Below are 13,563 nucleotides of genomic sequence, written 5' to 3'. Positions count from 1 at the left end.
CTCCAGCACACACACACACACACTCACTGGATACTACCCACACACACACACACACACACACACACACACACACACTCACTGGATACTACCCACACACTCCAGTACACACACACACACACACGCACAGTCTTGTACACCTAATCTTGTAGGGACACACACTTCAGTCCCAATCAAAATCATATTTTCCCTAATCTAACCCTAACCCAAAAACCTAACCCACACTTTCACATACGCTGCTGATACTCTGTTTATTAATTATGCTGATTGCCGAGTCACTTTTACCTCTACCTACATGTGCCTACTACCTCAACTACCTCGTAGCCCTGCACATTGACTTGGTAGTCCTTGTATGTAATATTGTTATTTTATTGTGCTACTATTTCTTATTTCTGTGCAAATGTTTCTTACTTTTTAACTTTGCATTGTTGAGAAAGGGCTCATAAGTAAACACTTCACGTTAAAGGCTACACTTGTTGTATTATCTAAGACAATTAAGCTGGAACAAAGATTTCAGTAAAAGGTGCAAAAAATCTAACTAACTGATTGGATTAGTTGAGAAAAATACATGTGATTTCTCTTTGTGTAGAATAAGATTAATCAATCAATCAATGTACATGCACAAACATAGATATTGAAACAAACAATTCAAAAAAATCCGCCTGCTGTAGAGCATGCTGGGAAATTAATGATGGGCATAGTTTTGATTCAAAGTGATGTTTTGTTAGTTTCAGGTCCCTGTATAAGGGTAAAACGAGGAACTCAAAATAAGGCCTTTTGAAAGAAGTATGGTATTGTGGGACATATGTATATATTTTTATGATGAAATATTAGCTTAGGATCTCACTTGGTGAAGTTCAAAGCACTGAAAATGGATGAATGCAACAACCATGTTTCGGTTACTGACAAATACAGTCATGGGTGGTAACTCTGCAATTTACTCGAAAGGCAACGCACTCTGGGAAATATTTTAATAAGGATATACACTATGCAGTGTGTTCATTTAGCATTGTTCTGGTGTCCATTTGGGTCCACAGACTCAACACTTTCAGTGTTGATTTGACACTCACCGTGTTAATTCAATTATTTTTGTAACACTGGATAATTAGCTGTGTATGTATTCTATAGTTATAACAATAAATAATTGACATCCAACTCAGTTCAGTAGTTAACAGCATCCACCCATCACTGCCATTATACTATCAGTAGAAATACCTTTCTTCCAAATAGTCGCTATCAGCAAAAACATTTGTATTTATTTGTACATTTTTTATTTAATCTTTATTTAACTAGGCAAGTCAGTTAAGAACAAATTCTTATTTACAATGACGGCCTACCAAAAGGCAAAAGGCCTCCTTCGGGGGCTGGGATAAAAAATACAATAAAAAAATAAAACACATTCCTCATATTGTGTTTACATATTGTGTTTAAACTGCCCGTTAATTACATCTCTCTAAAGCTTTTCTCTCTGATGTGCATCATAAACTGAAATCACTTGTGACCACAAACAAGAGTTGCATCCCAAATAGCACCATATTTCCTACATAGTGCGCTACTTTTGACCAGAGCCCTATGGGCCCTGGTTAAAAGTAGTACACTACATAGGGAATATAGTACCATTTGGGATGCATTCAATGTCTTCTATTGCCCTTGAATCATGATTAATTGTATTGTCAGTTAAAGTGTGTCTGCGAGCTTCACAATATATTTTATTTCATGTTAACTTATAGGGAAAGTGGCATGTGTTTACAACAAACTGTGTGTGTGTGTGAAAGAGTGCACACGTGTGCGGACCTGAGTGAGTGTGTACGTACGTGATTGTGTGCTTCCATATATCTGTTTGTGAGTTTGCGTACATGATGTGTGTGTCCCTGTTGACTCTCCGCTTGTCTCAGGCTGTGTGATGATACTCTTTGTCCTTCACTTCATCTCCAGTCTAGACAAGAGATTCATTCACAACCTCCATCCCTGCTCTCTGCCTCTTTCTCTCTTCTCTCATCTCTCTGATCCCTTCTCTCTTCTTTCTCCTCTCTGCTCTCTTGTCTCTCTTCTCCCGTCTCTCTTGTCTCTTCTCCTCTTTTCTCTCTGCTCCCTTCTCTCTTCTCCCCACATCTCTTCTCTCTGCTCCCTTGTCTCTTCTATCTTCTCTCTGTTCCCTTTTCCCATCTCTCTTCTCGCTGTTCCCTTCTCCCTTCGCTCTTCTCTCTGCTCCCTTCTGCCTTCTCTCTGCTCTCTTCTCCCTTCTCTCTGCTCCCTTCTCTCTGCTCCCTTCTCTCTGCTCCCTTCTCTCTGCTCCCTTCTCTCTGCTCCCTTCTCTCTGCTCCCTTCTCTCTGCTCCCTTCTCTCTGCTCTCTTCTCCCTTCTCTCTGCTCCCTTCTCCCTTCTCTCTGCTCCCTTCTCTCTGCTCCCTTCTCTCTGCTCCCTTCTCTCTGCTCCCTTCTCTCTGCTCCCTTCTCTCTGCTCCCTTCTCTCTTCTGCCCTTCTCTCTGCTCTCTTCTCCCTTCTCTCTGCTCCCTTCTCTCTGCTCCCTTCTCTCTGCTCCCTTCTCTCTGCTCCCTTCTCTCTGCTCCCTTCTCTCTGCTCCCTTCTCTCTGCTCCCTTCTCTCTTCTCCCTTCTCTCTGCTCTCTGCTCCCTTCTCTCTGCTCCCTTCTCTCTGCTCCCTTCTCTCTGCTCCCTTCTCTCTGCTCCCTTCTCTCTGCTCCCTTCTCTCTGCTCCCTTCTCTCTGCTCCCTTCTCTCTTCTCCCTTCTCTCTGCTCCCTTCTCTCTGCTCCCTTCTCTCTGCTCCCTTCTCTCTGCTCCCTTCTCTCTTCTCCCTTCTCTCTGCTCCCTTCTCTCTGCTCTCTTCTCCCTTCTCTCTGCTCCCTTCTCTCTGCTCCCTTCTCTCTGCTCCCTTCTCTCTGCTCCCTTCTCTCTTCTCCCTTCTCTCTGCTCCCTTCTCTCTGCTCCCTTCTCTCTGCTCCCTTCTCTCTGCTCCCTTCTCTCTGCTCCCTTCTCTCTGCTCCCTTCTCTCTGCTCCCTTCTCTCTGCTCCCTTCTCTCTGCTCCCTTCTCTCTGCTCTCTTCTCCCTTCTCTCTGCTCCCTTCTCTCTGCTCCCTTCTCTCTGCTCCCTTCTCTCTGCTCCCTTCTCTCTTCTCCCTTCTCTCTGCTCCCTTCTCTCTGCTCCCTTCTCTCTGCTCCCTTCTCTCTGCTCCCTTCTCTCTGCTCCCTTCTCTCTGCTCCCTTCTCTCTTCTCCCTTCTCTCTGCTCCCTTCTCTCTGCTCCCTTCTCTCTGCTCCCTTCTCTCTGCTCCCTTCTCTCTGCTCCCTTCTCTCTGCTCCCTTCTCTCTGCTCCCTTCTCTCTTCTCCCTTCTCTCTGCTCCCTTCTCTCTGCTCCCTTCTCTCTGCTCCCTTCTCTCTTCTCCCTTCTCTCTGCTCCCTTCTCTCTGCTCCCTTCTCTCTTCTCCCTTCTCTCTGCTCTCTTCTCCCTTCTCTCTGCTCCCTTCTCTCTGCTCCCTTCTCTCTGCTCCCTTCTCTCTGCTCCCTTCTCTCTGCTCCCTTCTCTCTTCTCCCTTCTCTCTGCTCCCTTCTCTCTGCTCCCTTCTCTCTGCTCCCTTCTCTCTGCTCCCTTCTCTCTGCTCCCTTCTCTCTGCTCCCTTCTCTCTGCTCCCTTCTCTCTTCTCCCTTCTCTCTGCTCCCTTCTCTCTGCTCCCTTCTCTCTGCTCCCTTCTCTCTGCTCCCTTCTCTCTGCTCCCTTCTCTCTGCTCTCTTCTCCCTTCTCTCTGCTCCCTTCTCTCTGCTCCCTTCTCTCTGCTCCCTTCTCTCTGCTCCCTTCTCTCTTCTCCCTTCTCTCTGCTCCCTTCTCTCTGCTCCCTTCTCTCTGCTCCCTTCTCTCTGCTCCCTTCTCTCTGCTCCCTTCTCTCTGCTCTCTGCTCCCTTCTCTCTTCTCCCTTCTCTCTGCTCCCTTCTCTCTGCTCTCTTCTCCCTTCTCTCTGCTCCCTTCTCTCTGCTCCCTTCTCTCTGCTCCCTTCTCTCTGCTCCCTTCTCTCTTCTCCCTTCTCTCTGCTCCCTTCTCTCTGCTCCCTTCTCTCTGCTCCCTTCTCTCTGCTCCCTTCTCTCTGCTCCCTTCTCTCTGCTCCCTTCTCTCTGCTCCCTTCTCTCTGCTCCCTTCTCTCTGCTCCCTTCTCTCTGCTCTCTGTTCCTCCTGTGCTCTTTATTGTTTATTCAGTCAACACCCCTTTAGGCTTCAATCTCACTACACACAATGTACTCAAGCTCTCTCTCACACACACACACACACACACACACACACACACACACACACACACACACACACACACACACACACACACACACGGATGAGTATTACTGTGGACTAGAGACTTATCTTCGTAGAGTCGTAAAACATTGAGACAAATCAGACAGGTTTGCCAGCAGGTTGGTCGGATTGTTAGGCATATGATGTGAACGTCTAGCAACCTAAACCAAAATGTATCGGCACCGACCATTTTGCTGGAATTGTTTATAAACAATAGGTGTTGGTGAACGACCCCCAGCCAGAGCACCCTCTGAGGGCAGACTTAGCAGAAGAATACTCAAAGGACCGGAAAAAATTATTTAAGAACGCAGAAGAGTTTACTACTAGAGAAATGTGAAGTTTTAAATTAAATGCGTTTGCCAATATACAGTGCATTTGGAATGTATTTTATTTTTTATTTAACTAGGCAAGTCAGTTAAGAACAAATTCTTATTTTCAATGACGGCCTAGAAACAGTGGGTTAACTGCCTGTTCAGGGGCAGAACGACAGATTTGTACCTTGTCAGCTCGGGGATTTGAACTTGCAACCTTTCGGTTACTAGTCCAACACTCTAACCACTAGGCTACCCTGCCCCCCTATTCAGACCCCTTTTTTCCACATTTTGTCATGTTACAGCCTTATTCTAAAATGAATTAAATATAATTTTTTTCTCATCAATCTACACACATTACCCCATAATGACAAAGCAAAAACAAGTTTTCATTAATGTTTGCAAACGTATAAAAAACTCAAGAACTGAAATATCACATTCATATTCAGACCCTTTACTTAAAATTCCAAAAGCAAGTCAGTTCGTAGAATTTCTACCCTACTAGAGCTGTCCCGGTCAACTGGAAGTGCTGTTATTGTGAAGTGGAAACGGCTCAGCCGCAAAGGGGTAGGCCATCCAAGCTCACAGAAGAGTGCTAAAGCCTGTTGCGCATAAAAATTGTCTGTCCTCGGTTGCAACACTCACTACCGAGTTCAAAACTGCCTCTAGAAGCAACGTCAGCACAATAACTGTTTGTCGGGAGCTTCATCAAATGGGTTTCAATGGCTGAGCAGCCGCACACAGGCCTGAGGTCACCATGTGCAATGCCAAGCATCGGCTGGAGTGGTGTAAAGCTCGCCACCATTGGACTCCGGATCAGTGGAAATGTGTTCTCTGGAGTGATGAATCACGCTACACCATCTGGCAGTCCGATGGATGAATCTGGGTTTGGCGAATGCCAGGAGAACGCTACCTGCCCCAATGCATAGTGCCAACTGTAAAGTTTGGAGGAGGAATAATGGTCTGGGGCTGTTTTTCATAGTTCGGGCCCCTTAGTTACAGTGAAGGGAAATCTTAACGCTACAGCATACAATGACATTCTAGACAATTCTGTGCTTCCAGCTTTGTGGCAATAGTTAGGGGAAGGTCCTTTCCTGTTTCAGCATGACAATGTCCTTGTGCACAAAGTGAGGTCCATAAAGAAATGGTTTGTCGAGATCAGTGTGGAAGAACTTGACTGGCATGCACAGAGCCCTGACGTCAACCCAATCGAAAACCTTTGGGATGAATTGGAATGCCGACTGTGAGCCAGGCCTAATCACCCAAAATCAGTGTCGACCTCACTAACGCTTTTGTGGCTGAATGGAAGCAAGTCCCTGCAGCAATGTTCCAACATCTAGTGGAAAGCCTTCCCAGAAGAGTAGAGCAGCAAAGGGAGGACCAACTCCATATTAATGCCCATGATTTTGGAATGAGATGTTCGACGAGTAGTGTATGTCATGTTCATAGGCCTGCTCTGAGCCAATCTAAAATAGAAAGAGAGAGATGTTGAGATGTTAAATGCAAACCTAACTCTGAACTGGGGTTAGTCGTTTGCCTCATGCATGCAGTCTACTAGCTATTATCAAGTTCAAATAACTTCCTGAACATATTTTTGCCAACCAAATTGCACTCTATATAGTGCGCTACTTTTTAAAGGGGCCCATGGGGACTAAATAGGGAATGAGGTGTAATTTGAGCACCATGACTTACTTACTATACATGATCCTAGAGCTTTACTGTTGTTCCCACCTGTCAGGTTCAGGCTTAGCGTTATTCTCTGATGGAAACGAGAGCACAGGAGGTAAACAAATGGATTACATCGATCATGTTATGACAACAGAAGCCATAGCAATGACATTCTATTCCACATTGTGCTCCTGTTATGCTTTGAGTTTGCAATAACATCAGTCACACTGGTAGGATAGGCGGTTGAGAGAGAGAGGCTAAGTTCTACCATGATGCGTGAACCCATGTTTTTCTAGGCTAACGTAAGGCTGGATTTTGGATTCAGCATGTGTCTACTCCCTGGCCTCTCCTCCAGCTCTCCTCCTCCTCTCCTCTGGCCATATGTTGTTCAGATGGCCCCTCTGGCCCAGATGGACTGTCACAGCCTGCTAATTGATTAACATGCAGCTCTCTTGCTCTCTCCCTCAATTCAATTCAAAGGGCTTTATTCGCATGGGAAACATTGCCAAAGCAAGTGAAATAGATAATAAACCATCAGAAATGAACAGTAAACATTACAGTCACACACGTTTCAAAATAATACAGACATTTCAAATGTCATATTAGGGCTGTGTTGTGTTGTAACAATGTGTCAATATTTTACAAAAGGGAAAATAAATACACGTAAATAATGGGTTATATTTACAACCCTGGCTACCCTTTTCTTGTGACAACAGGTCACAAATCTTGCTGCTGCGATGGCACACTGTGGTATTTAACCTAATAGATGGGAGTTCACACAAAATAGGATTTTTTTATGTTCTGTGTAATCTGAGGGCAATTGTTCTCTCTCTCTCTCGCTCTCTCACACTCTCTCTGTCTCTCTCCCTGTCAATCTCTCTCTCTCTTATGGGGATGATGTGCATGGTGTACACTGTTGGACGCTAGCTAGTGATACAACGATGGACAACATCACTAAGGAAGAGTAGCTGTCGTTGCCATGCCATCATTATCGTTTCCCAATAAGGGAGATGCGTTTACAGGGGGTGTTTTGGCAACAGGGGTGCAGTATGTTGTGGTAGACCATGATGCACTGTGTTTGCTGCAGTCTCAAATAAATTAGTTTGGTTGTGAGATTACTGGCTATAGTAAAGCCTTTGCCTTTCAACGCCATGGGTATAACACTCATAAGACAACTAATTGAGTACCAGCTTCATTGTTATAACTGTGAAGGTACTTAATTTGCATATTTATGCCTACAGTACACACACACACACACGAGCACTTACACACACATCCTCTCAGACACACTCGTACATATGTGCACATTTGCACAAAACGCCTCCACATAACAATGCATATGTATTTATTTCTGTTCTGTTCTGCACCTTAAGGGATATTGTTCCCTGTTGAGCTCTCTCTGTTGCCTGTATTGATACCCTTACAGACCCATACAGTGAGGCCCCTTCAGCTGCCTCCCTTCATCCCTGCCTCCCTCTATTCCCTCCCCTACCCTGCCCCTCCCCTTCCTCCCTTCCCTTGCCTCTTCTAGCCCATATTAACCTCATAAATCGTGTCTGTGCTGATTGTTATGGTCATTGTGTGTGCTGTGAGGGATGGTTATTATCTCCAGCTCTACTTGCTGGTGTTTTATGTGTCTCGTCTTCCTCCTTTCCTCACTCCCACAATCTTCTCTCCTCTACTATCGCTCGTCTTTATCCCTCTTTCTCTCTCTCCTTCTCTCTTGCTCCCCATTTTTTTTCTCTCTGTCTATCTCTCTCTGTCTCATATCTCTCTGTTATCTCTCTGTTTCTCTCACTCTTCCTTTCTCCCCTGTCCTTGCTTGCTCTCATTTCCTATTACTATCACATCTCTAATATTTATCTTCCTTCCCCTCTGTCTCTCCCTCACTTTATCTCTGTCTCTCTCAGGGTCCGGATCACTGTGTGAAGTGTCTCCACTTTAAAGATGGTCCTAACTGTGTGGAGAAGTGTCCCGACGGCCTTCAAGGGGCCAACAGCTTCATCTTTAAATATGCCGAGGCCAACAACGAGTGTCATCCCTGTCACTCCAACTGCACTCAGGGGTGAGCTAAATTCTATATACTGTATTTCTGTGTCTTGGCTCCCAGCAGCATGTGCACGTTTGCGTTGTTGTGTGAATGGTTGCGTATCGCATCAGCCGTCTGAATGACGAATGATCCTAGGAGGACAGAGTACTGTTCATTTACTTCTACAATACCTTTGTCTAACAGGCAACACAAGGGCAGACTGATCCCCATTGTAAGGCCAATTTCAACATTATAACAAGAGGAAAACAATATCTGGTTCATTTACAACACAACAGCTCTCTGGATCACAATTTTGCACAACACACACACACACACACACACACACTATGAATTCATCAGTAGCAGAGTAAAGCACAAATGCAAGCCCGGGAAAGTACACACACACACGGATGCACGCATGTTAGCAATGTACGCACATACGCACACACACTGCTATGCTCCTCTAGGTGCTGACCTCACATAACTATGAACCCGTATCCAGCCAAGGTTTATCAGTGTCTGTAGACTACACGGATGATAGAAACACACACGCACACATGCACGCACACACATGAACTGCAAAACACCCTGGTGCGAGAGAAAGAGAGAGACAGATGCCCAGGCGGTGAGCTGAGCAACAAACCCAACCCTCACCACTACACCCACCCAAGCCCCATCCTTTGACCTAAGAGGCATGTATCAGATGCTCATCATGCTTTGCTCAAACCTACTGTCATGGTGCGAGCCTAAACCATACAAATAACACCACTCGTCACAATGGAACACAAGATTTTTACTATCTCATTCTGGAATATACAAGGTCTGAAGTCATCTGCTTTTGGCCTAAAAAAGTGAAAACAGACTAAATGAGAAGTACAGAAATGTACATCCTGCAAGAAACATGTTATAAACGAGATTGACCCACTGGTTTCCCTCTAGGTTACAGAGAGCTGGTAGTCTCATCTACTAAACTACCAAGTGTTACACAGGGAAGCGACTCAGGGGGTATGCTAATTTGGTATAGATCAGACTTAGCCCACTCCATTAAATTAATCAAAATAGGAACATTTTACATTTGGCTACAAATGAAAAGGAAATAATTTCAACAGAGAAAGATGTCTTCCTGTGTGCTACATACTGTATATCCACCACTAGAATCCCCACACTTTAATGAAGACCAATATCAACCTTTTCCAGGCACAGGGACATGTACTAGTCTGTGGTGACCTCAACACCAGAAATGGGCAAGAACCTGACTCCCTTAGCACACAGGGGGACAAGCATCTAGATACAACTACGTCAAAACAACACACAAAAATGGGTCTCAACTTTTGCAGCTCTGGCATATGCTGGGACTATTCATAGTCAATGGTAGGCTTTGGGGAGACACTTATGGTAGGTACACCTACGGCTCATCCCTTGGTTGTAGTACTGTGGACTACTTTATCACTGAACTCGACACAGAGTCTCTCAGAGCGGTCACAGTCAGCCCACTGACACCTCTGTCAGATCACAGCAAAATCACAATCTACTTGAAAAGAGCAATACACAATCATGAGGTATCGAAGCCGAACAAACTGCATGATTTTAATAAGAAATGCTATAGATGGAAGGAGGGTAGTGTAGAAACCTGCCAAAAAACTATTGGCCTACAATAAATCCATTCCCTCCTAGACAACTTCCTGGACAAAATGTTTCCCTGCAATAAAGAAGGTGTAAACGTAGCAGTAGGAAGACTTAACAGCATATTTGACCTATCAGCTACGTTTTTTGAGAAATGGTTTATTGAAGAATGCCACAAAATGTATGTAGAATCCAATCCAACAAAAAACTCAGAGACCCAGAAAACCAGAACGTATGCCTTCAGTATGGGTAAACACTAGAACAGTACAGAAATACATTAAGAAAAATAAGGACTACCATGTCAGAAAACAGCTCAATGTGATGTAACATGTATGAATCACATCTGGGAAAATTGAAACACACTAAATAGACAGCTTTCATGTTGTTATCTATCCAAAATGTATGGATAAACCTATTCACCAATCTGTTTGGCCATATACTGTACAGTGCCTTCAGAAAGTGTTGATACCTCTTGACTTATTCCACATATTGTTGTGTTGCATCCTGAATTCATTGTTTTTATCAACCATCTACACAATACCCCATAATGACAAAGTGAAAACGTGTTTTTAGAAATGTTTTCAAAGTTATTGAAAATGAAATGCAGAAATATCAAATTGACTTAAGTATTCACACCCATGAGTCAATACTTTTCAGAAGCACCTTTGGCAGTGATTACAGCTGTGAGTCTTTCTGGGTAAGTCTCTAAGAGCTTTCAACACCTGGATTGCGCAACACTTGCCAAATATTATTTTCAAAATGCTTCAAGCTCTTTTAAATCGATTGTTGATCATTGCTAGACAACCATTTTCAGGTCTTGCCATAGATTTTCAGTAAATTTAAGTCAAAACTGTAACTCGGCCACTCAGGAACATTCACTGACTTCTTGGTAAGTAACTCCAGTGTAGATTTGGCCTTGTGTTTTAGGTTATTGTCCAGCTTAAAGTTAAATTCATCTCTGTGTCTGCTGGAAAGCAGACTGAACCAGGTTTTCCTCTAGGATTTTGACTGTGATTAGCTCCTTTTCTGTTTTATCCTGAAAAACTCCCCAGTCCTTAATGATTACAAGCATACCCATAACATGGTGCAGCCACCACTATGCTTGAAAATTGGAGAGTGGTACTCAGTAATGTGTTGTATTGGATTTGCACCAAATGTAACACTTTGATTTCAGGACAAAAAGTGAATTGCTTTGCCACATTTTTTTTGTAGTATTACGTTAGTGCCTTGTTGACAACAGTATGCATCTTTTGGAATATTTCTATTCTGTACAGGCTTCCTTCTTTTCACTCTGTCCATTAGGTTAGTATTGTGGATCCATCCTTAGTTTTCTCCTATCACATACATTAAAACTATAACTGTTTTAAAGTCATCATTGGCCTCATGGTGATATAAATCCCTGAGTGGTTTCCTTCTTCTCCAGCAAATGAGTTAGGAAGGACACCAGTATCTTTGTAGTGGCTGGGTGTATTGAGGCACCATCCAAAGTGTCATTAATAACTTCACCATGCTCAAAGAGACATTCAATGTCTGTTTTTTTTATATACCCATCTATCTATAGGTGCCCATCTTTGCGAGGCATTGGAAAACCTCCCTGGTATTTGTGGTTGAATGCTCAACTGAGGGACCTTACAGATAATTGTATGTGTTGGGTACAGAGATGATGTTTAAACACTATTATTGCCAACAGAGTGAGTCCATACTACTTACTATGTGACGTGTTAAGCACATGTTTACTAATTAACTTGTTTAGGCCATAACAAAGGGGTTAAATACTTATTGACTCAAGACATTTCAGCACATGTTTACTCCTGAACTTATTTATAATAGCCATAACAAAGGGGTTAAATACTTATTGACTCAAGACATTTCAGCACATGTTTACTCCTGAACTTATTTAAAATAGCCATAACAAAGGGGTTAAATACTTATTGACTCAAGACATTTCAGCAAATTTTATACATTTGTAAAAATGTTGATAAGCATAATTCCACTTTGACATTGTGGGGTATTGTGCGTAAAAAAATACAAAATAAAAAAAGTCAAGGGGTGTGAATTCTTTCTGAATGCACTGTAACATATAACCAAGAGCAAACAAATGTACATTTACATGATCATTTGCAAAACTTAGAATCAGCTATTAAAGACTACCAGAACACACTGGATCCCCTAATTACATTGAATGAGTTACAGGACAAAATACAAACCCTCCAGCCCAAAAAAGCCTGTGGTGTTGATGATATGCTAAACTAAAATATACACATCACAAATTCAAATTGGCTATACTTAAACTCTTCATAATTATCCTCAGCTCATTTGGACTCAAGTTCTGATCACCCCAAAGACCAATTTGACCCCAATAATTATAGTGGAATCTACGTCAGCAGTAACCATGGAAAGATCCTCTGCAACAGCAGACTCCAACATTTCCTGAGCAAATGTCAAATTGGCTTCTTACCAAAATATCCGACGACAGGCCACAAATACACCCTGCACTCTCTAATTGACAAAAAAAAGGAAAGTCTTCTTATGCTTTGTTGATTTCAAAAAATATTTTGATTCAATTTGACATGAGGGTCTGCTATACAAATTAATGGAAAGCGGTGTTGGGGAGAAAACATACAAGATTATAAAATCATTTTTTACAAACAACAAATGTGCAGTTAAAATTACCAATAAACACACATGCTTGTTTCCTCAGAGCCGTGGGGTGAGACAAGAATGCAGCTTGAGCCCCACCCTCTTCAACATATCTATCAAAGAATTGGCGAGGGCACTAAAACAGTCTGCAGCGCCCGGCCTCACCCTGAAAGACTCTGAAGTAAAATGGTTACTGTTTGCAGATGATCTGGTGCTTCTATCTCCAACCAAGGAGGGCCTGTTTTGTTTGCCTGCACATATTGTGTCAAACCTGCACCCTGATGGTAAATCTCAGAAACACAAAAATAATGGTGTCCCAAAAAAAGGCCGTTGCCCTAGAGCACACAAAGAATTATACCAATGCAAAACCCCAAACAATGCAGGCAGAGCAGAATTAGGACTATACCTGCTAATTATCAAAATTAAAAAAAAGCTGTTTAATTCTACAACCACCTAAAATGAAGTGATGCCCACACATTCCATCACAAAGCCCTCATCTACAGATTAACCTAGCGAAGAGTCCCCTCAGCCATCTTGTTCTGGGGCTCTGTTCACAAGCACCCACAGAGCCCACAGAGCCTCAGGACAGCAACACAATTAGACTTAATTAAATTATAAGAACACACAAATATAACTATTTGATACACTGGAAGAATCAACCAAAAAATTGAGCAAACTGGAAAGTTGTCTGACCCTAAACAGAGAATACACAGTGGCAGAATACCTGACCACTGGGATAGACCCAGGATAGGAAAATCCTTGACTATGTCCAGACTATGTACATTAACTTCCTTGCTATTGAGGCCGCCATAGGCAGATCTGAAGTGGAAACTGAGATGCACTTCCTTACTTCCTGCTAAAGGTATGACCATTTCAGAGACGCATACTGTATTTTCCACAGATCACACCGACCTACAAAGAATTAGAAAATGAATCAAACATTGATAAACACCCATATCTGTTAGATGAAATACCGCAATGTGCAATCACAGCAGCAAG

General features: G+C 43.1%; 1 protein-coding gene across 1 annotated transcript in view; it reads left to right on the top strand.

Moving 5' to 3' along the window:
• LOC139380234 (receptor tyrosine-protein kinase erbB-4-like) overlaps positions 1-13,563 on the top strand; it is a 534,593-nt gene that overhangs the window by 429,568 nt on the left and 91,462 nt on the right. The window contains exon 16 of the mRNA XM_071122768.1: positions 8,183-8,337. Coding sequence (XP_070978869.1) covers positions 8,183-8,337 — 155 coding nt within the window. The remainder of the gene's footprint in view (positions 1-8,182; positions 8,338-13,563) is intronic.

This window comes from Oncorhynchus clarkii, chromosome 22, assembly GCF_045791955.1.
Source record: "Oncorhynchus clarkii lewisi isolate Uvic-CL-2024 chromosome 22, UVic_Ocla_1.0, whole genome shotgun sequence".
In the NCBI taxonomy this organism is placed as follows: Eukaryota; Metazoa; Chordata; class Actinopteri; order Salmoniformes; family Salmonidae; genus Oncorhynchus; species Oncorhynchus clarkii.
The sequence above is the reverse complement of the archived record's forward strand: the minus strand, read 5'-3'. Positions and strand labels throughout refer to the sequence as shown.